Source organism: Xenopus laevis, chromosome 9_10L, assembly GCF_017654675.1.
Source record: "Xenopus laevis strain J_2021 chromosome 9_10L, Xenopus_laevis_v10.1, whole genome shotgun sequence".
Taxonomy (NCBI): Eukaryota; Metazoa; Chordata; class Amphibia; order Anura; family Pipidae; genus Xenopus; species Xenopus laevis.
In genome coordinates, this window is record NC_054387.1 from 119,466,635 (window position 1) to 119,492,765 (window position 26,131).

Here is a 26,131-nt window from a genome sequence, read left to right on the forward strand (position 1 = left end):
CTTTTTTAATGAATGTATATAGAGGAAATATGCATTATGCATAAAAAAAATTGGGTGAAGAGCCCCTATAATAGTTCAAAACCAGAAATGTACTGAGCCGGCCAAAAGTGGACACTAGTCCTTCATATCACAGGTTTAGGGCGGACACTTGTGTTCAGTTACCCCTTCCTGTCCCCACTGTCAGATTATGAGATGCTGATGTAAATAAGTATTACCGGCTCTCGCACACGTGCTGGGAGGAAGTCTAATTAGGACGCACACAGCAGCATAAGCAGGGACCCTGGGGGGAAAGTAGATGTGAAACCCCATCAGCACCTCCATAATATCACTACCAGCTGTGCCAAACCTGTCTAAACTTGGCAGACCTAGAGGTGGTTGGCACATAGCCAGCTTCTTCATTGTAATCTAGTTGGCATAACTGTGGGATGTACAAAGCCTGCCCTCACTGCTGCCACTCTACCCGCACTGCAGACAAAGCCGCACAAATGCAGAAGATTAACAAAACGGCAAAAATAAAAGTTACTGTTTATTTTTAATCAGTTGGTTAAAGAAACATCGGACTTGCAGGATCCTTAACGACAAGGCTTTGAGCTTCTAATTGAAATAAAAATGATAATCTGCAACTATTGCTGCATTCAATTTCCCAGCGTTAGCCTATGGTTTTATGGGGTACCGAGAGCTGTAGTTTCAGCACACATTTGTTGATAAACTACTACTCCCCACACGCCAAGAACTAAGGTTGTTATACTAAAACTCACAGCATCCAACCAAGGCCCAAAAATTAACGGACAATAAATGGACGCCATTGACTTATATGGGCGCTGGCATCAACTTTGAAGCTGGTGTCCATTTTAACCCTGGCGAATTGTCGCCGGTGTCAGAATCGACGTTCCGAGAATTTTTCACCAGTTTTGCGAATTTCGCTGCAAATTTGAAAAATTCGTGGCGAAGCAGAATGGGACAAATGCGCCCATCACTACAGAAAGCCACTTTTTCCCAGAAAAAGTGCCAACCCTACCACTTCTCTACCTGTAACACGTATAAATATGGGGAAGCCCTTGAAAATTGAACATCTCCATCTATAATCTTCAGCATAGTTCCATAGCTGGTGCCTACTAAGTAGCATGCAGTGCAACTGGCACATCATTTATCCATTGTGAGACGTGACTCAAGAACGGGCCATTGGACTTTGATAATGTGCCCATTTCTATTCTTACAGTAGCTACAGTACCTGTTAATTAGGAAGGATTATGTGATCATTGTGTTTCCATTCAGGATTACTTGGCACGTTAACCAGGAGCTGGACGGCAACATTCAGATTCGGCACAGATAACAATAGGGTCCTGGCATTACAAAAGGCTAATAACCTTCTCAACCCTCGGTGAATTCAACTGCTCAGCAAGAGGAAACCCAAACCTGACATTTTATGTTAAAAGAATATTGAGGCTCAGGTGCAACACAAATAACATAGCGGACAGTTTTGACAGCCATCAGGAATAACTTAAATCCTTAGCGCTGGCATTGAAGCAGGAAAAATACGGAAAAGGTTGGAATTTACTAGTACCAAGGGCAGGAGGTGAGCAAGGGGCCCCTGGACATTTGTACTTCAAAATCATCTGCAGACTGAGATTAAGACTAAATTGTGTCTTAGGCAGGATAGTGCATTGGAACCCCCAACTTCTTCTTACTCCACCTTTTCACAGTGCTTGACAATAAACTTTTTCTGCACTGCTCTCCGATTGCACAGAATACAGAAGCTAAAAGTTGGACCTCCTGTCCAAGTCAAAAGCAGTAATAGGCCAACAGACGTTTATTGCTGAGTATATTGAGAGCATAATTGTATCAGATAATGTCAGGGCTTTTAATTGCGGAAGTTTTCAGCCACTACGTGTGACCCCATACAAGGGACTCCTTGCATCAAGTGGGTCTTAAGTGGGTGCCTAGTACACCTTGAACTGCTGTAGTCAACTGTGTATTACACTGGTAGTACAGGTTGTGGTCATTAGTTGTTATCCAGTCAGCAGAGGTTGTGATCATTGGTTGTGGCCCAGTTAGCAAAAGTTTTTGGTAATGCCTGACATGAAGCCACAATAACTGCACCACCCTCCTACTTGCTCTGTAGCAATGTGGCTCAATGGGGTCAGTGCAATTTGGGAATTGACACAGGGGCAATAATTTGATCCACCACTTTCACCCCGCACTCAATGAGCTGATTTTCTGATTTAAAAAAGTTCTTAAAGGTACCCATGCACCTCTATTTTCTACCCCTGGAAACTCTCACCTTAACCCATGGCTAAAATGGACCTGCATCCAAATGATAAGAAAGACATGCTGATAAACAGGGCAAAGTGGCAAAAATTCCATTCCAATGACCCGTAATAGAATTGATTGGGGGGCCCATCATGGAGGCTGAGATTTGGGGTGAGCATTTATATGCTGTTCTTAATAAATCATAAGTGAGATTTATGGTGCACACATCAATGCTGCCCAAGGTATTCTTGGAACTATGGTAGGGAGGGGGCAGAAACGTCTTTAAGCATCTCATCACGGGCACCTTACCTGTCTTTAAAAAACCTCCGGAACCCAAATGCCACAAGCTTGAACAGGGCCTCAAACACGAAGACGATGGTGAACACGTAGTTGCAGTATTTTAAAACTTCTTCCAGGGACTGCAAGAAAAGAAGCGTCCGGCGTTAATTCCCAGATCCCAATAAGCCCTTTCATACCCAGATGGCACACAAGGTTGGCACTGAGTATTTTTAGGTTGCAAAGCACCAGTACTATATGGGGCCCATTTACTTAGTTCGAGTGAAGGAATAGAATAAAAAAAAAAGTCGAATTTCGAATGTTTGTTTTTGGCTACTTCGACCATCGAATTGACTACTTCGACCTTCGACTACGACTTTGATTCGATAGTCAAATTACTGTCTCTTTAAAAAAAACTTCGACCAAGTACTTCGCCACCTAAAACCTACCGAACATCAATGTTAGCCTATGGGGAAGGTCCCCATAGGCTTCCTAACAATTTTTAGGTAGAAGAAAAATCGTTCGATCGATGGATTAAAATCCTTCGATTCGTTTCGTTTCGATTGAACAATTTTTCGTTTGATCGAACTGTTTGCGGTAAATCCTTCGACTTCGCTATTCGAAGTCGAAGGATTTCAATTCGGCAGTCGAATATCGAGGGTTAATTAACCCTCGATATTCGACCATAAGTAAATTTGCCCCTATCTGTCAAGCATGCATTTAACACTGAAGTGAATGGGATGTGACAGCAGCAGATTAAGGTGCTTCTTTCTCAGCAGGTGGAGAATACATGCCTTGAGCCACAGTCCTGAAACTGTCTTTAATAAACTCAATATCCTGTTCCCCTTTTTTTCTGGTGCGGCCAAATCCTTTAAAAACAGTAAATTAGGCCAATCAATTAAGAGAAGCAGATGGGGATGAGAAGCCGCTGTTATTATGTCATCTGGCTGAAAAGAACGGCAGAAAATTAACTTGAGAGGCAGCAACATGGGCGACTGAGTGCGAAACACCCGGGAACTGCCAGCGGCTGGTGACAAAAAACAATTTAAATCATTGGTGAGTGCCTTGAGTATTATGAATTAATCCTGATAGACTTGGGCTGGTGTTCTGTCCAGTGGCTACATTATGTTTCTCCTGCCTTAAATGGAATGTTCACTTTTATATTCAATTTTAGCATGTGATAGAGGGACCAAGTCTAAGCAACTCTTAAGTAACTCTTCATCAATTACGTTGTATGGTTACAAATTATTTGCTTTCCTTTTTTTGCCTAAAAATGCTCCTTGGTCATTGGGGTCGCTGACCCTCTGCAACCAAATAAACAGATCAGCTGTAGAATTCCTCTCCTATTGGTCTTCCATTCTGACTTCTTTCTGGCTGCTAAAGTTATTTTCCCATAATCTCTAATTTGGAATACCGGTATATTACTATTACTATTACTACCGGTTATTTTTACTACACACCAAGCCCCACCCAAAATTGTGTCATTTGTTGCAGGAGTAAATTTCCCATATATTTAAGGGAGGGGCTAAAAGGGGTGAAGCCTGGATCTGCCAGGCACTTGGATCAGACAGAAGCCTTGTAGGCTTCTACATGGGTCTGTTAATCTGCTGCATTTTGCTACATTATTTAAAAGTTACAACCGCCAGTGCAGAGAACAGAAAGAGGCGGAGAAATGCTGCTTTCAGTGCAGTGACATGCACAAATAAAGTTTACATTTGTAATGAAGGTATATTGGAAAGTTGCTTTTATTTTATTGGTGTTAAACCGCCTTAAAAAGCATTCACCATTGTGATATCACTGCTCTAATAATGAGGCCCAGTCTGACAAAGCACAGCCTTTAAACATGTTCCTCCATAAGACTCTACCCCAAATCCCATGATGTATTAGGCTTATATGGTGGATGAACATACCCTATGGGATGCGGCTTTTGATGGAAGGCTATACATTGGGTTGTATATGGCACCCACCTAGCTGGCATTTTATCTGCCCAGCCAGTGTAAAGATTCTTGATGCCAAGGTTGAGAAATAAGGTAAAGTAGGCAGCCCTATCATCCTAGCTGGTGTAAAGTTACTACTCCCATGATACTTATGCATGCTAAGCAGACAAGGGCTGCTGGGTGTTATGGATGGCACTTGTTGGTTTTCGTGCTTTCCCCTACTAGAGGTCACTCAATGGGCATTGCTGGCCTACCTTTGGCTGGTTGTAGTGTTCCATGGACATTGTGATGACGTTGATGCAAATAATGCAGGTGATGAAGAGATCCAGGTAGTGGCTGGTGCACATAGTGTGGATGTAGAGTCGTGCTGGCGAGTACTCTGCATAATACGGTCTCCGCTGGGCCTCTGCGTGAAAATGTGACAGTCACAAGAGAGCGGACGTTACCCACCAGAAATACAACACAACATTGTTCCATGATGCACCATACAGACCAAACTCAGTGAAACACAGACAAATGTATACAAGGTACAGTTTTTAAAGCTTCACAGCTTTACAAAGTATGGTTTTTAAGATTTCACAGCTTTATAGAGAATTTACTGTGGTCCTATAAACTGTCAGCTCACTTGACGACTAAATCACTCAGTTGAACCCAAGCTGTCCCTGAAAAGAAACTGAACACCGCTTGAGTAGTTATTATAGCCCTGACCCTTTGCGGTACTTCCCAACGGGAAAACAATACCCCCGGATCTAGTAACCCATAGCAACCAAGGAGACCTGGCAATGCTGCTTAGAAATTGTTAATAGAACTGGGACAAACTTGGCACCTGCTATTAAATCACCCTTAAAGGGCTGGTTCACCTTTAAGTTAACTTTTAGTATTTTAAGCAACCTTACCTGATTTCAATTGGTCTTCATTATTTATTTTTTATAGTTTTTTTTAATTATTTGCCTTCTTCTTCTGACTCTTTCCAGCTTTCAAATGGGAGTCACTGACCCCATCTAAAATACAAGCGCTCTGTAAAACTACAAATATATTGTTATTGCTACTTTTTTATTACTTATCTTTCTATTCAGCCCCTCTCTTATTCATATTCCAGTCTCTTATTCATATCAATGCATGGTTGCTAGGGTCATTTGGACCCTAACAACCAGATTGCTGAAATTGCAAACTGCAGAGCTGCTGAATAAAAAAGCTTAATAACTCAGAAACCACAAATAATAAAAAATTCAAACCAACTGCAAATTGTCTCAGAATATCCCTCTCTACATCCTACTAAAAGTTAGTTTAAAGGTGAATGACCCCCTTTAAAGTATTCAATGCCAAGTACCAAGAACAAAGAATACTCTGTCAGCTTCCGATATTCATAACTTGTCCAGTGGATTTTGGGTTCCGGAATGAATTGTGCCTACCGTGAACAACCTTAACCGAAGAGATTTTGGTTTTGATTGACTCTGAGTAGCCTAAAAAGCTTCACGCTAATACAAGCAAAATATGTTTCGGCCCCTTAACTGCAACGGTAGTTCTGTAACTCTATAGCGAGGCTGGAAATAATCGGTTAATCATATAAGCAACAGCAGACATGGTTGGAATGGTCATCTGATCTGGGCAAAAAAACATGGCAGGCCCTTGCCAACAGCTCCCCAATGAAAAGCAGTTACTGTACCAACAGGCTCCATGTTATGAAATATTAAAACCACTGATGAAGGCTCCCAGTAATAGGCTTCATTGTCTGGCTTGCTCTTGGATACCAAGGTCAGATGGCCATCCTGCTCTATTATACACTCATGCAGGCTATTAAGTGCACCATGCAAAGCAAATCACAGGCAGCACGCTCTTTAAAGGCAGCAGCCGAGTATATTATTATTATTATCCTCTATTTATATAGCGCCAACATGTTCTGCTGTCCCTGACACAGTGGAGCTTAAAGGAGAACTAAAGCCAAACTAAAGAAGTAGCTGGAAATATTGTACATTATGTTTTGGGCTTCTCTACCAGCTCAAGGCAACCACAGCCCTTTAGCAGTAAAGATCTGTGTCTCCAAAGATGCCCCAGTAGCTCCCGATCTTCTTTTCTGCTGATTCACTGCACATGCTCTGTGCTGCTGTCACTTACTGAGCTTAGGGACCCATTCACAATATACAGTACACATAGAATAGAAATGTCACAATATAAGGCTGATTAGTAATTAATACAGATAATTACTACATGGCAGCACAGAAACCAGTGCAATTAGCAACAGAATTTAATAATCAGCCCTGTAGCATCACACTGTTACTATAGGCACCATCTTTCCTATGGGGTGCAGTTTTTTATTCTTTAATAGAAATAAGTCTTTTGGATATTTTTTTTCTCTGTGTATGGTCACAAATACTTATATATACCATGAGAGACATTCATTCTGTGTATTAGGGATAGTTTTGTATACAGAATGTATTTGGGACAAACCGCACCCCATACTCTCCTGGTTGGCCAGTCTGACACTGGCCACAGACCAGTAGGGGTGCGTAACTATAAACTACTGTACAATTACGACAACCCCTATGAAAGTTAGGGTTTGGATTTTGCATCATTATCCAGTTGGATCCTCTGGGAAGGGGGGGGTATCTGGCACAAAGAATTTTTGATTAGGTGTATGGCTTTAACAACTCCCAGCAAGCTTCTCTTTATCTGTTGTACATCATATTCAGCCTTGCACTTCCCTTCCTTCTTCACTTATAATGAAAAAAAACCCCACATTTCATTGAATTAGATTCTTTCCTGCTCAGTAAATATCATTTTGCAGAGAATGGGTTGGAGGTAAATGTCTCTGTGGCCTTGCAGATGCAGAGCATTGTTCCCCCCTCTGCACAATACAATCTGTATCCATCCATCTGCTCTTCTCATTAAGAGTCACACACATTCATTATTTCCTTTCTGCGCCTGTAATGTACTGTATATGGGTCTATTTCTCTTCTTCGCATTTGGAAATCATCTTTCATATGGTTGCTAAAATATACATTAGGCTTTTATTAAATGAGTGCTCATCAGCTAAAGATTAGGGCAAATTTACTAACCTCCGAAAAAATGCCAGCGACGGCTTTGCTCAAAGCGCAACACTTCGACAGGCGTAGATTCGCCAGGACAATGCTAATTCACTAAAATCCAAAATTGTGTCCAGGGCGCCGAACGATGGCCAAGTTGCGCTAGCTTTGGCTAATTTGTATACGGTGGGAAGTTCAATGGACCTATATGTTGCAGCAAATACATTACACTACGTTACGTCCATTCGCCAGAGCGCTAATTCGCCAGGCGTTAGGGAGCGAAGTACCGCTAGAGTCTATCTCCTTCCCTGCAAATTTTTGCCCGCGTTAGTCACTTCGCCCTTTAGTAAATTTGCCCTGATATTTCCAGTTCACAGAAACATTTGTGTCCGTCCTCCTGTGTCTTCAATGTAGCAATGTGTCACTCTCAAGCCTACCCGCATTCTCCACCAAAAACCGAGCAGTCCAGGGGTGGCCATGATGTAAATGGGGGGGGAATGGTCAACCAAACAATGATCTATACCCTCTCTATATTACTGCCTGCATTGAAACATACCCAAAAATTACACCCTGATGCTTAACATAATTCTGCAAGGGATTCTGAGGGTTAAAAGTTACTGTCTGGCATAATAAATAATAAATTGTTCTCACTATCAGATAATTTGATTTGGCCAAAAAAGCACCAGCGAGAATCCTGAACTCACCAATGCATGCTGGGAACTGGGAAGCCCAACACAAGCTGTAGGTCAATGTCCCTGCTGAGAAGCCCTTATATGAAATTGGTTGTATGTAATGTAAATTGTTGTTGCTGAGATTTGGGGAAAGCCAAGCCTGAAAGGGCACAGGCAGGGGAGTAACTACAGAGGAAGCAGACCTGCGGCTGCAGGGGGGCCCAGAAGGTATAGGGGCCCCATATAATGGGCAAGTTCAACATATATTGGTAAAATAGGGCAACCTCTGGATATGTTGGGGGCCATAAAATTGATTTGCTGTGGGGCCCAGTAACATCTAGTTACTAGTGATGGATGAATACATTCGGCAGGCGCGAATTTGTGGCAAATATCCGCGTTTCGCAACCGACGAATACATTTGCGAAACTCCCACAAAAATTCGATGGCGTCAGAAACGCGCGTTGGAAAATGCTTGCGTCAAAACTGTCTCGCGTCAACACTATTCATACGCTTGTTGACTTTTACGCGGGTGTCAAAATTGACGCAAATTGCTACGGGCATCAAAATTTGAGTTTTGCAAATTTCCCAGCGAATCGGGAGAAATTCACCCATCACTACTAGTTACTCCACTGGGCACAAGTTTATAAGAATTGCTCAGCTGGTTGAAAATATACTGACATATACAGGAAACCCCTAATAAAGAGAAACATTAAATCTACAGGTTGATGCGGTGCGACAGAATCGCCAGAGTTGCTTTCTTATTTCACAAGTCCAACACTTCTGGTCTGGATTAACTCTCTGCTGTGTTGAGCAAGTAAGAAAGTCCACCCGTGATATGGCTGGGGGTAATAACACGTTCTAAAGCCGACTCTAACAGCAAGGGGCTTATACGCACTTTCAGAGGACCCAACAAAGTTGTTTCCAAGAGGTTTCTGATTGGTCAGTGCCCCACTGGGTACCCGTATACCTCCTAGGTTGCATTAATTAATTCTCTACCAAACTCATATTTACATCTTGCCTATATGAAGCGCCCAGGGGCTGGCGTCAGTGTGGTGGCAATGTGCACCTTGGGTTTCAATTCTTCTTGGTCTGACTCTGGATGGAGGACTGCTGGGGCCACTATATTGGCACCATTTACATGGAGAAGGCATATAACCATGGTGTTTTAAACCAAACATGAATATATTCTCCAGTTCTCTCTCACTTACACACTGGGTCCTCTCCCATGCTTGGGGCAGGATCTTATATAATATTAAATTTTGCTTTTATTCATGTGAGTCCAGCAAGTTATTTGGAATACCATCACCCACTAGCTGCATCCTGGTGCACGGCATGAAATAAATGCGCTTCTTTTTATGATGCCCTTGGGCTGTTTTTTTTTTTTGCGACAGCAGAAGTCCCAACCCATTAAATCTCCAGCTTCTTCTCTTAAATGAGCTGGAGCCACTTGTGAGCTGAGATACAATCACTCAGTCTGCATCCTTGTCTGTAGTCTGTTCCACTGAAGGGTGTCCTTGCACTGATCCCTCAGCTTATATTATTTAAACATATATTTAGAAAAAAACTGAAGAATATTGGGACATCTACCATTCAAGGGCAAGATTAATAAGGGGTGCAACACTAATCCTCTAGGGGCTCATGCACTTCCCATCACATGCTGCATGTCTGAATCCTGGCACAAGGTGCAGAGCAGAGGGCAGTGCCTTCAGGCAAAAGGTCCTTAGCTATGACAACAACCAAGGTTAAAATATATAAAGAATGACCTACACACTCCTCAGCCTTCAACAATGAAGATGGCAGGGCTGTCTTTACCAAATACATAGGCACTAGAGTACCCATGCCCCAAGCAACAGTTTTAGACTGGCATCCTTTTGGGTGCCTATATGGTACATTAAAAGTGCAGAAAAAAAATCTCTCCATGGTCGCCGGATACTCCAAGGTTAAATCTGACCAGGGGTGAGCGTTCCTGAAAGCAACTGTCTCAGAGCACTCAAACTTAAGCCTCTGAGCTCATTTTGGGAGTGCAGAGACCTGCAGCATGCCCCTTATTTAGAGGGTTTCCTGTGTTAGGCAGCATCCAATAGGACCAGGAAGGAGAAGATAGGGAGTGTCAGGAGGAAAAGCCCACATCTGGGCCCTGTCTGGGGGCATCTGAGCCCCTTGTGCTCCAGCACTTGCACCCCAGGTATTGTAAATAACCCTAGAGAGTATTAAAGTAACAGTTCGGCCATTTTGACCCCTTCACACATTTGGCTAAATCACACGGTTCCCATCACTTGGACCCCCGTGTCAATGATAAATATGCCGAGCTGTCGGGAGAGGATTCCATCAGCACGCCAATGCTCCTTGTCCAATGGTACTTTCTAACCTGCCCAATAGACATCTGATATTTAGCCAGATACTAGTCAGGTAGGCCGTCAGACATGCCAATATACAGGGGCTGATTCAGCAGCTTTTATTGGCACACGTATGGATAGATTTACTCTTGAATCTTGCCCTATAGTTTCCAGCTACACCTATTGCCACCATATTGCCCAATCATACCTGCTATCCCACACTTGCCGTACATTATTGCAGAGCCCAGAGCAGTCACCCCTATTTCCATCCCCTCTGCTCTGCCAGTCCTTGGTACAGTATGTAGAATTATAGGTCAAGTTATTAGCCTTCCATCCCTGTCAGTATCACTTTCTTCTCAGCCTACATTGCTCATGCAACCTTGCGTGCAAACACATGCGCCGACTTCTAAATACTACTAGCACTACATGATGTTTGAGAGGGAAAGGCAGCAGAGAAGGGTATGGATCAGCAAAGGCCAGGAATGACGTGGGTGGTGGCTGCCAAAATGTTATAATTTGGTTTTCCTTCAATTTGGTTTTTCCTGCAATCAGCCACAAATATTACTAACCTGAATGCAGTGACAATTACATTACCCATAATCCATGGGTACATTTAGTGGGAGTAGTGAATTAAGTGCATGTGTATGGTTATATATATATATATATATATATATATATACAGTATATGTATATATAATTACAGCAGTGGAAAATTTAGGAACAAAGTGGCACACTACATGCGTTCTATTAAGCCATTTTATAGGGGCTGACAAATATAAAGGGTCTTTCATTTCTATATTTTGGCCCTCGGTAAGCAACTCTACCGCTGCGCCCCCTTTTCCATCTCAAAATTCTTATCCAATGGAGCCTATGCCGGTGCTACTGGAGATGGTTCTATCTTGGCAGCAGGCAGAGCAGAGAAAGATTCCTTTGAAAACATTCTACCGACCAGACATATACAACGCCTTACTCCTGCGCTTTTTCTCCAGGCGGCGGAGGCGTTTCTCCTCCCTGCGCCGGGCCTCTTCCGCCTCTTGGTGTTGCCGGCACTTGTGGAAGTTCTCTACCACCACCCCTACGAACATGTTGAGCACGAAGAAGCTGACGATGAGGAGGAAGGAGATGAAGAACAGAAGCATCCACGGGTTGTGGTTTTTGACTGGCTGTGGTGATGACAATAGGGACAAATTGGAGAAATTTGAGAAACAGGAGGATCGAAGTGGTGAAGCAGGATCTGTACATAAAAAAGGGAAAACACCCACAATCTATGGCAAACCTCACCCCATGTTACATTTTCTTTTTAGTCTGCAGAAAGTGTGACAGCAACACCTGATTGTGCTGGGGCCACAATGCACTCTTCTTGCACAGGACCTGCCCATTTCCCACAGAGCATTGAATGCCCAGCAAATAAAGTTATACCCCCCCCCCCATGTACATGCCCTGTATATATAAGACCTGCAGATCATTAAAGGATATATATCTTCATCCAGTACAACTAAGTAGGAGGGACCTTGTTAATTGCTTTGACCCTTTTAAAGGATAAGTATACCTTAAAAATAGGTGAATGTAAAATGAATGAGGGTGCTATTCTAATCACTTTTGCAATATACCTTCATTATTTATTTTGTTTTAATACCTAGATATTAAAGGATACATGTGCTGTTAATATGAATGAGTTTTGTTACAACAGCGCCACCTGCTGGTCATTTTCCAACCAGTCTGACCACCAAGTAGTCAAGGAAGTTGTCAGGAGAAAGAAAGAGGCTGCTCTGATGTTCTTCTGCTTAGGAAAGATTTTATAAAGGTTTTTTCCTTAGTAGAAGAACATCAGAGCAGCCTCTTTCTTTCTCCTGACAACTTCCTTGACTACTTCATGGTCCAGTACATGTATCCTTTAATACCTTGGTATTAAAATAAAATAAATAATGCCAAATACTGTGTGGCATAGGTGAAAGAGTGAACCACTGGGATGGAAAGGTAAGTGGGAAAGAGGGAAGGGTCCATATATATATATATATATACACACACACAAAATTGTCTTGTTAAGTGTCCGCACTCTATCTGAATTACCTTTGGGGTGCGCGGTCAATTCTTAGACACATACTTCAAGTTCAGAATGAACCATCCCAGGGCCAGCACTTCCCTTTGTAAAATCTTTAGCTTTTATTTAGATACACATATTAGTGTCCCTTTTATTGATAGATAGATATATATATATATATATATATATATATATATATATTTATATATCTATTATATCTATATCTATATCTATATCTATATCTATATATATATATATATATATATATATATATATATATATATATATATATATATATATATATATATCTATATATATATATATATTTATATATATAGTCTGTTCTTTAAGTAACTGCACTCTTCCTTCCACAATTTGGAGTGGGTGCTATGGTCAATAGTAGTATGTATCCTTCACAATGGACCAGCACTCCGTGAAATTTTAAATCAAAAGCATTTATTTAAACATCACTTTCGTGTCCAAGGTTTCATCCTTGATAAAGGCCCCAATGTGGGCTGAAACGTTGGACACGAAAGTGATGTTTAAATAAATGCTTTTATTTTAAAATTTTACTGGAGTGCTGGTCCATTGTGAAGGATATATACATATATATATCAATAAAAGGATCCATTGTGGATATATACAGACTATATGATTGACATTGAGAAGCAGCAGATAGTAGGGATACACCATACACAGGATTCAGGAGCATGAGGTTTGTGTGTGGTGAGGGATTGTGGGTGCAGTTGGGTGGTAGGACTATGAGACTAAGTACCATCTGACTCGGGCCCCCCGGCAGCCTTGTCTTTGCTCCCCCAAAGCAGACTCCAAGGAGCATATAACGTAGTCTGTTTACCCATACATTGTATTATTCCCTTAATAGTGTGTCCTTTCCAGATCACATCCGCTGTGTTCTGCATGACTCACTGGTTGTAGTAACACAAGGCAAATAGATTTTGAGAATAAATGAGGCTGTTGGTACCATTTATATGGAAAACCTAATAACTGCAGTGATAAAGCCCCCAACACTCCATTGTTCCTCATCTCTGAAGCAGTGTCACACTGATACACACACGCGTTTGTCCAACCGCAACCAACAAATGGATGTGAATAACTCACAATAGAGATTGCTACCCTGGGAGGTCAGAAGAATGCGGCTGGTTCCGTGACTCGTGCAGCGACTGTACACGTGCCGCCATAAAGCAGCGGGCAGGAATGGGTTAAGGGGGGAGCCTTGATCGCTGCTAACGTCATTTCTTACCTGAACATCTGTGGCAACAGCGTCCAGGCCATCGTACATGATATTCACCCAGCCATCTTTGGAGGACAGGACAAAGAGCGACATGAGAGCCTTGTGGAGAGACAGGTACAGGCAAATTAGAATCTCATTCCCCCAGATAAAAACTATAAATCACAATAATAAGAATTAAATTCCAGTTTGGAGGCAAAAGCAGCGAAAAGACGTTCTGCAACACATCAAACCTGTCAAATGCGTTAATTTAAAGGACAAGTAAAGCTAATTATTACGTGGTTCCCCAACAGGGGGGCATGAAATGTAAAAGTGTGTTTTGAGGATCACAAAATGGGCAGGGCATGTACTGTAGTGAGTTGGATTTGAGTGGCTCATAGGCAAAGTGTTTGGCATTATTGGGGAGTGGCTGGGGTAGATCAGGAGTGGGACTGTGTGCACTAGGGGCATTCATTTGTTATCAGGGCCCATCGTCAGGGGAGTTAATTTGGGTCCTTGGGAGAAGTGCCCTGCTAACTTATATGGGGACCCATGATTAATGATGACAGCTTCCCTTTGTTTTCTGTATCTCCCTTGTTCCTTGTTTATTTCAAAAATGAAAATAAAGAATATACAAAAAAAACTCTATGATCAACCTGAACCTATAATTTTAGGAGGCACAGCACTCAATTTCACCAATGTTCATACAGGAGGAGCCACCACAACTCCATATTAGGGATGTCGCAGGCAGGTGAGGAGCAATGGTGGTGTGCGAGCAGGGAAGGGGGTTCCCTAGTTGATGCCCCAGACCTAAGGCTGCCTAAATCTGCCCTATTAGGTAGCTCTCATTTCAGTTCTAGAGCAGTGTTGCCACGTACCTGGCCCAGGTTATCAAAGTTGTACTTGCGCCGCACCCACTTGTAACGCGCCCGGGTGCACTCTGACCTGTTGGTGATGTTCCGTGTATCAAGTCCTTCACAGTAGTAGAACTTGCCCTTGAAAAGCTGCAACAAAAAATCTAATAAAGCCCATATATACATGATACAGAAGATAACATACATACACGCTGCTGTTGATGGCTGAGCACCTTTACTCTCAGTCTTGCTTCTCTGCACTGCAAACTGCAAGGCATTCATTAGTGAATCCTTATGCATCTCTAATAAAGATTGGGATTAGGGATGCACTGAATCCAGAATTCGGTTCGGGATTTGTCAGAATTCAGCCCTTTTCAGCAGGATTTGGATTCAGCCAAATCCTTGTGCCTGGCTGAACGAATCCGAATCCTAATTTGCATATGTAAATTAGGGGCAGGTAGGGAAATCACGTGAATTTTCATTACAAAAGAAGATTTTTTTCCACTTTTTCCTTTCCTGCCCCTAATTTGCATATGCAGATTAGGATTCGGATTCGGTTCGGTATTTGCCCAAATCTTTCACCAAGGATTCAGGGATTCGGTGCATCCCTACTTGATACTCTTTGTAAAGTTAGGGTGGCGCAAGTGAGTCAGTTTTGGGGATGGATTACATTCCTTATACACAGTGTCGGACTGGGGGGCCGGGGCCCACCAGGCCTGCAGCCTCAGGGGCCCCCCACACTGTCCCCCCCCCAGCCACAAACTACTCTATGCCACCGATACGTCCTCCACCCTCTCTGCATGCGCGCGCACATGTGCTGGTAAGCACAAGACGGAGAAAGTGCAGGAGCAGGTCCGGGGCCCCCAGCCGATACCTCCTATACCCCCTTTGCACGCGCACATATACAAGGAAGTGCAACAGCAGGTCCAGGGGGCCCCAGCTGCAAACGATCAAGTGCCACAATACCTCGCGTACCCCCACTGCATGTGCATGCTTGCAAATTTTTTATGCAGAAGAGGGAGTCCGACCCTGCTTATACATTGACACAGAATAATGCATTAGTAAAGACCCAACCTCCTATCTCCTATTTGCTGAGATGGTCTTGTCTAACCCAGTGCAGGTATCCCTTGCCTTCATTGCTACAAAGCTCACATTTTACACATAAACATAGACTTTCCCTATTGATCTTGCACCTCTCCAAATAACCCCCCTCCAACTTTATTACTTCATCCCCAGTTTTACCTGTACTCCCAGAATACCGAAAATAATGAAGAAAGCGCAGCAGATAAGGACGATGTTGCCAATGGGCCTCAGGGAGGAGATGAGAGTCTCTACAACCAGCTTCAGGCCTGGGGCTCGACTGATAACCCTGGGAGGGGAAAAATCAAGAGCAAGTTAAAAGAGAAAGAAAGGTTAAAACGAAGTGAGCTTTATCAGAAATATCTATATAAATACACCAGTAAACCCTAAAAGTAATGCTGCTCTGAGTCCTCTGTCAAAAGAACACTGCATTTCTTTCCTTCTATTGTGTACTCATGGGCTTCTGTATCAGACTTCCTGTTTTCAGCTTAAACCTCCAGGGCTAGGGCTTGAGCATGCTCAGTTTGCTCCTCCCCCCCTCCCTGCTGTAATCTGAGCCCAGAGCTATAGACTCAAGCAGGAACAGGGCCAGATTCCTGTCTTCACCACCCCGAGGCCTGTTGTGTCGCAAGGTCCTAGCACCCGGCAATTTCACACGCAACCCCCTGCAGAAGAGTGTGCGCACATGGGCTGAAATGCTGCCGATTAGCACCTCTTAAAATGTGGCCTAGTGGCTTGCCGCCGCTACCGCCTTGCCACCCTAGGCCCGGGCACTTGATGTCACACCAAGCTAATATGGCAGCTGCTATCCTAAACAAAGAGAGAGAGAGAGCTTCTAGAGCTGTTTACTCAGGAATGGTGAAGTATTCTGCAGAATAAATATAGTGTTCTACTTGCACCATTGTGGCTAATCTATTGGCTTCAAACTTGGTAGCTTTCCTTCTTCTTTAAGGGGTGGGCCCAGTGGCAAATTTTGCCCTCAGTCCCATGGGTGCTTATTTCTGCCTCTGCTGTCTGCTTGTTACCCTACAACTCCCAGCATGCTTCAGCCATCAGAGGACACTGCACGCTGTAGATCTGCCCTCATTTTTGAATATAACATTGTCACCTAATGATCCTTCCACCGTCCAACTCCCAGGCTCCTCAAATGTGATCGGCCCGGACAAGCCCAAGTCACAATCATTAGCAACGAAGTGCAGCCTCTAACATCTCAGAGGGACAGGAATGCTCAGACACAACTGCTCTTTCACATCTGGGTTTTACAGATAATGGTCCAACTGTCCCCCGAGTAATGAAAGTATTCAGTCTGTGCCATTCATGATGGCAGTTGCTCAGGCACATTAGTCACATTGCGCGTGTGATCTCCCTGTTTCTCCCTTGAACCGTTGCTGCTCTCCGTGGGTTTGGAAACAAACAATATAACAACTCCCTGAGATTCCAGTGCTGATTTATATGCTCAGCGTTTCTATATGAAATTAAACCCCAGACAAGGCAAGGAAAATACATGTTGGGAGTAACCAGTGCCCAGTGGGGGAGAGATGGGGTGAGGATTAATGTGCCACTGAGCAATGCCCCAAACGCAATGAGACCCTATTATTACCACCAACATACACTGTAGCACTTTAAAGCAATTATCTTTCCCGTCAGTTCCTGCCCCTGTGGAGCTTACAATCTAAAGTCCCAATCACATTTACACACACTGTGGGGCAGATTTATCAAGGGTCGAATTTCAAACTCATGGAAGTTTTTTTTAAAACTCCCATGAACTCTCAATTCAACCAATCGAAATGTATTAAAAAGATAGAATTTTCTAAACTCGGGTGAATAGGATCGGCCGAAAACTTTGAAAACTCAATTTGAGTTTTTTTCTCAGAAAAAAAAAAAAACTCGCACGTCAGGAAGGCTGCAAACAAATCTTAATTGATCCCAGGACGTCTCCTTTTGATCAAAACAGCAATTCGGCAGGTTTTAGGTGGCAAATAGTCGAATATGAAAAGGGCCAGAGTATGATAGATCTCGAAAATCAAATTTGACTTTTTTAAAAAATTCCCTAGTCGAATTTGATAGTTTTGGCCATAAAAAAACTCAAAAATTCAAATTTGAAATTTCAATTTGACCCATGATAAATCATCCCCTATGAGTACCTTTATCAGGAGCCCATTAATCCAACCCTTTCTTCTCTGATCTATCTTCTACATACCGGTATGTCTGAAAGCTGCCATATTGTTCGGCTTAGCAGAGGCATCCTCCATGAGCATCAACAAAATAGAAAAAACTGCTGTGAATAAAATAAACAGGCAAATACCTGCTTGCAGTTACACTGGGTGTCTCTGTTTCTTGCAATGATAACGGTTTTGCCATTGGAGTGATTTTTCCACTCTTTATATATATATTTTAGCATTGGGTATATGAGAACTATTCTTCCTTATTCATGCCTGGCCCTTTAAATATGCTCCATACCCCGATCACATTACTAATTCAATTACTTTTCATGTTCCACATGACATATTTGGCCTGGAAACATTAAAAGCATATTTCTTCCGACATGGCAGCCCCTGCTACTCACTTAAGTGTATAGGAAGCTTGATGCTTGCAAATTGACATTAGTGCAGTGCGGAGAGGTCTGGCTGAGAGGCATGTCTCGCCCCTGACAATAAAATTACAGGCGTTATGTCACTATACAATGCAGGGATGAAGAATCCCATTAGAGGAGGAGGAGCGCTGGTGCTAGAAAAATGCTTACAACATGTTATTAGGTAGTGGAACCCAGGAGTGCGCCCATGCCGCAGTGATACAAGTGCTGTCTATCTCCCGGGTCAACTGAAAAGGTTCCAGAAGTTTTAAGGGCCCAGTGGGAAAATAACTGATAATGATAAACAGCCTCATACAAATGCCTTTTCTCCAAAATCTAAGGGGCCCTTAATGGATTTTGCTGTGGGCTCCAGTAACTGCTAGATACACCTCTCTGGTGGGGACAGTCACCCCAGAATATGATGCCAAAAGTCACTGCCTACAGAAATAGGGTGGTATCAGGCAGTATTGACGTTTTCTCACCCCAAATGCAAACCATTCAGAGTACTGTGCAAGTTGGTTGTTTATGGCCACCTTTAATGACATCTTTCTTGGCCATAACTGTACAGATAATGTTCTACTTCAATTCATTGGTTCTTATTAATAAAATACATGGGATATAAATGTCCCCAAAAGCAGATCAAACATCAGGCACATATAGAAGGAGACAAAACCTGGAAAGCCTATTTATGTGATGGGCAGGCACTTTTTATCCCATCTGTTTTAGGTTAGATTCAATAATAAAAAACACTGTATCCAAAGGATGTGAGGATCTCCAAAAATAAAGAGACAAATATAAAAAGTAGAAACATTTATTAGGACATGAAGACCTAACGCGTTTCGTGCCTATAGGGGCACTTACTCATAGGCCTATGAGTAAGTGCCCCTATAGGCACGAAACGCGTTAGGTCTTCATGTCCTAATAAATTTTTCTACTTTTTATATTTGTCTCTTTATTTTTGGAGATCCTCACATCCTTTGGATACAGTGTTTTTGGTTTTTGCACCTTGGGACTGAGGTGAACTGTGAGTGTTTTCTCCTTATTATTTCTTCTATTATGTATTTTTGTATCTTTACTTATTTAACATTTATATGCTGAGTGGTACCATAGACATTTTTTGTTATGTAGCAGTAGCACAAACCAAAGTATTTTTAGATTCAATAATACCATTAATTCATACACAGAGTAGTCTACATACAGTATATTCATCGCTTTCACTGTAGTGTTCTGTTCATTTTTGCAAATTAAGTTTATTTCAAGGTAAATTACCTAAGTGGGCGCAGAGTCCGCAGCAGCCTCAATACCCGCAAGACTCCCAGAATTTTTGCTCCCCCGGCAGATGCAAGGGACACGATGATATCAATTATGGAAACGAAGACGAGAATCCCATCGAGCACGTTCCAGCTGCTCTGCAGGTAAGTGTTCTCCCCGGAGACGAAGCCCAGGGCCACCACCTACGGTGAATAGCAGAGTCGGAACTTAGGTTTCATTTCAGGCCTTACATAAAAACTGGTTCCCACCATTTCCTTCATTTCTACAAGCTCCAGCTTGAGCCAGGAAGGATGCAGAAGATACCAATGTTCATGAAAAACCTTGAAAAGGACATTGATTTCTTATAACAAGGGCAAAGTTTAACATCTGCTGATGCGCTGTTTGAAAGCAAACATTTGATTGGTTCCTGTGGATTATTAGACTTGGAACAAACTTTGTACATGTTATTACATTATCCCTATGTGCTCTATGTTTAATACAAGGCAACAAATGCTTTCAATCAATCTATCAATCAATCTCAGGTATGAGCAGGGATGGAAAGATATATATATATATATATATATATATATATATATATATATATATATATAAATAATTATATATATATATAAATAATTATATATATATATATATATATATATATATATATATATATATATATATATATATATATAAATAATATACACATTCTTTCCAACAAATAGATACATGGATAGATAATAGATAGATGATAGATAGATGATAGAGATAGACAGAAAGATAGATATATAATAGATAGCTAGACATTTGACCTCACCTAGAAGAACCCATAGCAGTGAATAGGTCAACACCTATTTGATATCCCAGATATTCTAGCCTATATATATCAGGATATACCTGATAAACTTTTCATCAATAATGGTTGAACCACCCAAAAATCTGAAAAAAACGTGCATTAGAGGATAAAATAATCCCCAATCGCTTAGCAACAAAAATCCAAACTATGAGACAAAACGATTACCTTGATCATCATTTCTACCACAAAGATTGCAGTAAAAATGTAGTTGGAGACACTTAAGAATATCCGTTCCTGGAACAAATAAGAGAAAGGAGAATGCCATTTGAAGTCATATTTAGCATTGTTAGAAACAATTATGAAATATGTGGAGAAGCAGCACTAGTAATCTTTTCTTTTAATAAAAGGAGCTATTGTCTAGCTTTAATGTCTGCCCCCTACTTATCCAGGAAGACCCACATCTCATCCAACTGCATAAGACAGGTTTAAGTTAGGAAGAAATTAAATCTGAGCAAGCCTACCAGGCTATTGGAGTCAATGTCGGGCCGTTCAAGCGCAATGGTGATGCAGTTTAAGAAGATAAAGACAAGAACCACGTGGTCAAACATCTTGTGGGCAATGACTTTTTGGCATATCACTCGGAACCTTTTCCAAGAAAGAAGATTGTTAAAAAGATAATCATACATCATTGTGTACACCAAAGAAACTTTAGTAGCATTTGGCATAATAATTCAACTGGAAGCTGATGATGGTTTTATACGTATGTGCCTTACTGGTTTTGAGGTGAGAACATGTAGAGGGACCAGTCTTCATGTGTCTTACACCATGTAGGTTTGTATGGCTCCAACATCTTTCGGATTCGGAAACAGTAACTCTGAAATCACAATTAATGGTTGAGATATCAAGCTTGTGCCTTTGAAGACTGAAGCACGGCTTGCTTTTCATAGAATCCAGATCCCTGACTCTACATATATTGACCAGAAAACTCTTTATCCTTTATCTTATGGGGTATTCCATGGTGATGGAAAATTTAGGAGTAAAACCAAGTTTCCTTCCAATGATTCCTTCTGCTTTATATGGTAATTTTCAAACCAGGAGTTGGTTGATCCCACATACCCATAATTAAGTTTGGGTCACCTACAGAGATTGGGTCATTCTACAGAGATTATCAGTGCCATTGGTGAGTTTAATATATGTATATTGTATTTATGGATCAAGGAAATGCTCTTCAACTGAAATATCAGTATATTTCCATTAGACATGGCCCAAAGAGATAATTAAAAAAGGATAAGTTTGCCTTTAAAAGAGCTAATCAGCCACAATATCTAGTATTAAAATCCCATGTAAATTACCATAACTCTTATCACTGTGAGATCATGATAAACAAATTGAACGTTAACTGTTTCTGCATATAAAATGTAATTGCAAAATATTTTGTGCAATAGGAAAATCCGTTAGTGTTAATGAGATGCAAAGATGCGGATAGTATAGCAGGAAGAAAAGGCCTGTATACAGCTTTATGTATTCAGCTTCCCACAGGGATCGTTAGCACGGCAGTTACACCATGTTAATTAAAAACACAGTGCACTGTGGGAAGGATTATATCAGATAAGCTCTTTTATAATCTGTTCATGCTATAGTCATGTCTCTTTCACTAAGGCTTATTAAGAGAGGGTGAGTTCATTTGTCTTCCTGCTCATTAAAACCCCTTTCCGAAACAACAAAGTCTTCCCTTTGTAAACCCAAAACCCATCAGCTCTCATCAGCTGATGAAACGGCCAGATGTTCTTAAAATACTAACTTAACTTGTATTAAAGTTACCATGCAATTCAGGGTGGGCCACCTAGGGACCACCAGAGAACCTGACATGGAGAGCATAATACTGATGTAGACAGTGCTAAATGGCATAGGTGGCGTGTCTATGGTGTTCTTGCCTCTGGCCCACTAGAGCCAGGGTTCACCATAATATCTTCTGGTGGTCTAGCAGGACAGTCTGACCTTGGATATTGGTCTGTTTTATGGTAAAAAGTCAGTGGATTTAGGTCATTGAGAGGATCAATGCATGGTTTGATGGATGGTCACCAGATTTTTGTGATAGAGCAAGTGGGTTGAGCTTTCCAGAAATGGTTAAGTGGGGGAGTGTCTTAATCAGATCAAAACTCAAGCAAGAATAGGTTTCTTTTTAAACAGAAACATAGACTCAGTGGAAAGCAGACTCACGTCTTCTATGTCGTCTTCATAATCCAACGGATCCTCCCTGTGTTTCTCCACCCGCACAAACAGATCACTGGGCACATGCATCATTTTCCCATTGCAGTCTTGATAATCTGAGGGAACCATAGCCAAAGGGCTGACACTTAGGGAATGACGTAACATAGGAACCTGTAGGAAATCAGGGATATCCAAAGAACCTCGTGTGTCAAGAGAACCTGCCCTGCGATGGAGAGCTACCCTTGTCACTGGGCTTGACTTGCAGTCATCAGAGTCATCATCTGTGCTCCCCTTTCCTTCACCAGAGAGTAAGGACTCCCTCTCCCCTGACTGGCTCTTCTTTTTGATGCTCGGCGCTCTACCCAGACTGTTCCAGCTTGAGCGACGGCTCCCCCAGTTGCTGTAAGTGCCCCAAGGGGTACAAGGGGTGCTGCGTAGACTGGCCTGCAGAAAGAGAGAATAAAGTACTGATTTAGCACACAAGCTATAATAATTCAAGACTAAATATATAGAGGAAGAGGAATTAAGAAGCAGGGGATGCTGACAGGCAAGGGTCAAGAGGCAGCACGGCAGTTTACTTACATTAGACTGGACCCTTATGCCTGCAGGTCACAGGCAAGCGTTTTAGTCACCTCAGCTTGTTAATCATCTGATCTGTCCTATCTTTCCCAAACCGCACTCTGTCAATCACTAGTTTTTCAGAAGCCTTGAGGAGCACTTCCATCTGTCTTGTTGTTAATTTTGTCAAGATGACATGCCCCGTGTCAATACCCAGCTGTAAGAATTCTATCTTTGCTTTTTGCCAAAGTAAGCTACATTAAAAAGGCCCTTCTCAGGAGAGCACTGACTAACCAAGAGAGACCCAAAAGGAAAATTAATTGAATTATTGGCTATAGAACAAAAAAAAGAAATTGAAGCATAAAGGGCCCACTGCAAAATCTAACATGCAATGATAAATAAAGAGGGCTGAATTCCCTTATGGTTAATATTGACTGGGCCTGTGGTCACCACTAGTCATCAGGACTTTTTAGATGTCTCAGGTTGAGATCAAGGACTGCGTTAGATAGTGGGGTTAGTGAACAGCCAATGTTTATTAAAACCACAAGACAACGATTGCATTGGCGTGTTGATGTGGTCTTCTACAGGTCTTCATAGGCCCATATTAAGATCCGGTCAAACAATCAGATCAGCCTGATTTGTCCAAGTGTGTACCAGGGTGTACAATAAAACTACCTGGGTGTACCAGGCTTTACAATTATTATTATTATTATTATTATTAACATGTATTTATATAGCGCCAACATATTGCGTAGCACTGTAAAGTACAATAAAACTATGAAATGAATCACCTTCCTTAAAGGTTGCACTAAGTCAGGTTATATAATGCTCCTTGGGGCACAATTTCTCTTCCCCGTTAATTTCAACACAAAATATCGTCCTTCCAAGACTGCAATTTGTCTTTTAAAGGTCAAGAAAACTACATAGATGCTTGTTTTCTATTCAGATGCAAAGTAAGAACTAAGTGATTGAATTAAATGTGTTTTTTCAACAACAGTGTCAATTCATGTCAAGCCTTGCAGTGCCGACTAATGTGTAATCCATCTTGGTAATCACCATAGCGAATGGAAGCAAGAGTTATTTGCTAAGGAAGTGGCAGGAGAAATAAAATGTTGCCTCTTAATTAATAATAATCCATGTAATTGAGAGGTAACATTTGTATGCAAAGTGTTAGTACTTAGACAGCATTTATATGCACTCCTAACCTTAGGCAAATAGGCTGGTGGCATATATGACTAAGCAGATGGAATGGGTGGGTAGAAATGAGATTGTTATGTAATGGCAGATAACTAGACAGCATCATCTACTATGTATTCATATGGAAAATATACTTCTATATTGTTATAAACATACAGACAGAAAGTAATGCTATATTGCAACAGCCTTCAGCCATTTAAATTACCTGACCCAATAATAGACATTGGAATATAGCAAACGTACTGAACACTCTGTAATTCCCAAACTCACCAAAGACTTCTGATCGCAGATGGACGGGTCCATCGAGACGTTACTTTCCCTTCTTGAATCACCAAATGGATGAGATGAATCCATGCATGGGGAGCTCTTTGGTGTAGGCATTGGGGTGGCAGCAGTGCGCATGATTATAGGAGGGGGCATGGAACTTCGAGGGTCGAGATGCCCGTTAGGCGTCACTGCGAGTGAATACAACTTTAGTTCTGGGATAAGAAACACACATGGAATTAGTTCCACCCACATAATGGGCTATATCTATGTACAAGCCTATCTATCAATTTATCTATCTATCTATTTATCTATCTATCTATCTATCTATCTATCTATCTATCTATCTCTCTATCTATCTATCTATCTATCTATCTATCTATCTATCTATCTATCTATCTATCATCTATCTCTCTATCTATCTATCTATCTATCTATCCATCTATTTATGTATCTCGCCAGTTATAATCTATCTATCTATCAGGGCCGGAACTAGGGGTAGGCAGAGTAGGCACGTGCCTAGGGCGCAAAGGTGGAGGGGCGCCAGGCACGTACTTACTCCTACCCCTAGTCCGGTCCCTTCTCTCCTGACCGCCTATCTGTGCGCATACCCGAACGCATGCGTCAATTCGCGCATGCGCAGAAGCGTCTCTGCGCTGAAGTGTCTTTTCGCGCATGCGCAGAAGCGCGCAACTAGCCGGCGCAGCTGCCGGGCAGGCGCTTGGCCTGGCTCTGCTATCTATCTCGCCAGTTATAATCTATCTATCTATCTATCTATCAATCATCTATCTATCTATCTATTCTCTATCTATCTATCTATCATCTATCTATCTATCTATCTATCTATCTATCTATCTATTGTCTGTCTATCTACTAAGCAATAAATATGTATGTAAAAACTCAGCCTTCAGCCTTGTACATTTATATGGTCATAGAACACATCAGTAACTTATAATATCCTTATATCTTACAATAGGGTATACTTTATTCAAACACACAACAGTACAGAGTAATAAGGAACCAAGGATTCTTCTCAGCACCTGCAGCACGGAGCTCCTTTAGTTTCTCCAGCTCTTCATCAAAGTTGCCTGATGCCTTGTCCTCCTCTGTATCTGACCTTGTTGCATCCCCCTGGAGTTGAATAAAAAGGGATTAAAGACAAATATCAAAGTTGTTCTGGTGAGTCTCGCTTAGATGCCAAGAAATATATTTTTTCCCATTTTGCAGCATGTTGCCTTTGCTTGGCTATCTGTGTTTGCAGGATAAAGCATCACTAATCCATTTCATAGTACAATGCCTGTACCTAGATTGTTTGGGTATGTCTGCCTGAGATAAAAAAGAACCTGTCTCCTCCATAAATCATTGATTTTTCTATATTATCTAGTAAATACCTCATTACAGCAACAGAGGCAAAATGTAATGTTCCGGAAGAGCTCAGTATAAAAAAGTGATGTCTCAATCACTGGCATAACAGTCTCAAACTGGGGAGTGAACTGTTAAATACACAACTGATAATTTCAATCTTAGTATCGGACACACAGTCACAGATACAGCTTATACTGCTATAATGCTATATAATGTTGTAT

General features: G+C 41.7%; 1 protein-coding gene across 3 annotated transcripts in view; it reads right to left on the reverse strand.

Annotated features, from left to right (window-relative positions):
* The window catches only part of cacna1h.L (calcium channel, voltage-dependent, T type, alpha 1H subunit L homeolog), a 301,235-nt gene that overhangs the window by 24,414 nt on the left and 250,690 nt on the right, over positions 1-26,131 (reverse strand). For 2 of the 3 annotated variants that reach the window (XM_041576396.1, XM_041576395.1), the window contains exons 15-27: positions 25,586-25,676; positions 24,552-24,760; positions 22,536-22,970; positions 21,089-21,189; positions 20,837-20,960; positions 20,541-20,609; positions 19,538-19,722; positions 15,859-15,985; positions 14,641-14,766; positions 13,796-13,885; positions 11,443-11,656; positions 4,718-4,869; positions 2,560-2,669 (exon numbers count right to left, since the gene is read on the reverse strand). In XM_041576396.1, coding sequence (XP_041432330.1) covers positions 2,560-2,669; positions 4,718-4,869; positions 11,443-11,656; positions 13,796-13,885; positions 14,641-14,766; positions 15,859-15,985; positions 19,538-19,722; positions 20,541-20,609; positions 20,837-20,960; positions 21,089-21,189; positions 22,536-22,970; positions 24,552-24,760; positions 25,586-25,676 — 2,033 coding nt within the window. The remainder of the gene's footprint in view (positions 1-2,559; positions 2,670-4,717; positions 4,870-11,442; positions 11,657-13,795; positions 13,886-14,640; positions 14,767-15,858; positions 15,986-19,537; positions 19,723-20,540; positions 20,610-20,836; positions 20,961-21,088; positions 21,190-22,535; positions 22,971-24,551; positions 24,761-25,585; positions 25,677-26,131) is intronic. The other variant, XM_018236589.2, reaches the window with a different exon arrangement.